The following is a 1,641-nucleotide window of genomic DNA, read 5'->3' on the forward strand; positions in this document are numbered from 1 at the left end:
GAGATGTGGGGAGATGCGGGGAGATGTGGGGAGATGTGGGGAGGTGTGGGGAGATGTGGGGAGATGTGGGGAGATGTGGGGAGGTGTGGGGAGATGTGGGGAGATGTGGGGAGGCGTGGGGAGGCGTGGGGAGATGTGGGGAGATGTGGGGAGGTGTGGGGAGATGTGGGGAGATGTGGGGAGATGTGGGGAGATGTGGGGAGGCGTGGGGAGATGTGGGGAGATGTGGGGAGATGTGGGGAGATGTGGGGAGGCGTGGGGAGGCGTGGGGAGGCGTGGGGAGATGTGGGGAGATGTGGGGAGGCGGCGTTGGGGGTTCTCACAGCGTGAACATTCACGGACCGGCTGACTGTGTACAGCGGAAGAGGCGCGAAGTCTGCGACGCGTGCCAGTGGGTGGTCTCCTCCTCTTGGAGGTGGACGAGCGGGCTGCGCCGTGGGGCAGCGAGTCGCGCCGTCGCGGTCATCGGGGTGGCGCGGCCGGCGAGAGAGGGCGCGGCCGGCGAGAGACGGCGACGTGTGCTTAGAGGTGGTGGGGTCTGCAGAGAGCGCGCACCAGCTCGGTGAAGTCGATAAAGTCGAACTCCATGCCCATGTCGGTGAAGAGGGTCCGGCACGCGCGGTTGGTGCCGCCGTACGAGCAGTTCGTGATGACGCAGTGGTCGCCCGCCTGCAGACAGACGCGAGAAGCTGCCAAGCCCGCTCGGTCTCTAGGTCTGCCCTCTCAATGACCACCTCGATGCACGCTCGAGGTGGCCTTATCTTATGGAGGGGAGAACTAGAAGCATCATCTAGGAGGGAGGCCCCCCCCCCCCCGCCCGACCCGCCGATACCCCCTCTCGCGCCTGCATCGTTGAGGTGATCACCGCGATGGTCGCAGCCATGCCGGTGCTGAAGCAGGCGGCACCTACAGGCGCGGAGGCGTCGGCAGAGGCGGGCGTGAGGGCGGGCGTGAGAAGGCGGCGGCGGCGAGATTGGCGGCGGCGGTGAGGGTGGCAGTGAAGACTGGCGGCGAGGGTGGCGACGGGCACGGCGGTGGTGGCGGCGGCGGTAGCGAGGCACCGTAGCCGCCCTCGAGCTCTGCGATCTTGTTTTCGAGGACGGTGACCGTGGGGTTGTTTGTGCGCGAGTACGAGTAGCCCTTGGCGAGATACTCGTCGACCGACTCCTGCACGTACGTCGTCGACTACAGGGAGGGGTGTTGCCGGGGCGGGCGTCAGGCGTGAGGGCCACAGCGCAGCAGCCTCGGTCTTCGCTGGCTGCTGTGAGCAGCCGCGCCTGGTAGACCGGCGTGAGGATGGCGCCGGTAATGGGATCAGGGTCGACGCCGGCGTGCACGAGCTTACTGCCAGGCAAACAGGCGAGGGGTCAAGCTGGCTCCCGCTCCGGCGGCGGTTGGCGGGGCGGGACGCGCACGTTTCGGTGTGCAGGTCGTCCTTATTCCGCACCCACTGGCCAGACTTGAGCGCCAGCGTGCGGTACGTGCCGCTGCTGGGAGCTATCCTCGCCGCGGAGCGCGACACAGAGCGGAGCATAAGGCTTCGCTCACCTCGCGTTCTTGATTCTCGTCTGTCTTCACACATAAGTGGCCCGCCCGCTGGGAATAGGACCGCCGCAAGCGGCGTGGCGTGGGGCGGTTGAG

The 1,641-nt window shown here is 67.3% G+C and overlaps 1 protein-coding gene across 1 annotated transcript; it reads right to left on the reverse strand.

Annotated features, from left to right (window-relative positions):
* Positions 1–522: 522 nt before the first annotated feature.
* Positions 523–1,340, reverse strand: EMIHUDRAFT_77494 (hypothetical protein; the record flags this gene model as incomplete). The annotated part of the gene is made up of 4 exons (XM_005756844.1): positions 523–669; positions 833–906; positions 1,062–1,185; positions 1,287–1,340. Coding segments are annotated over 4 exons (399 nt in total), but the record flags the coding sequence as incomplete, so codon positions are not given.
* Between the last annotated feature and the right edge of the window lie 301 nt (positions 1,341–1,641).

The sequence above is a fragment of the Emiliania huxleyi genome (genome assembly GCF_000372725.1).
Source record: "Emiliania huxleyi CCMP1516 unplaced genomic scaffold EMIHUscaffold_941, whole genome shotgun sequence".
In the NCBI taxonomy this organism is placed as follows: Eukaryota; Haptophyta; order Isochrysidales; family Noelaerhabdaceae; genus Emiliania; species Emiliania huxleyi.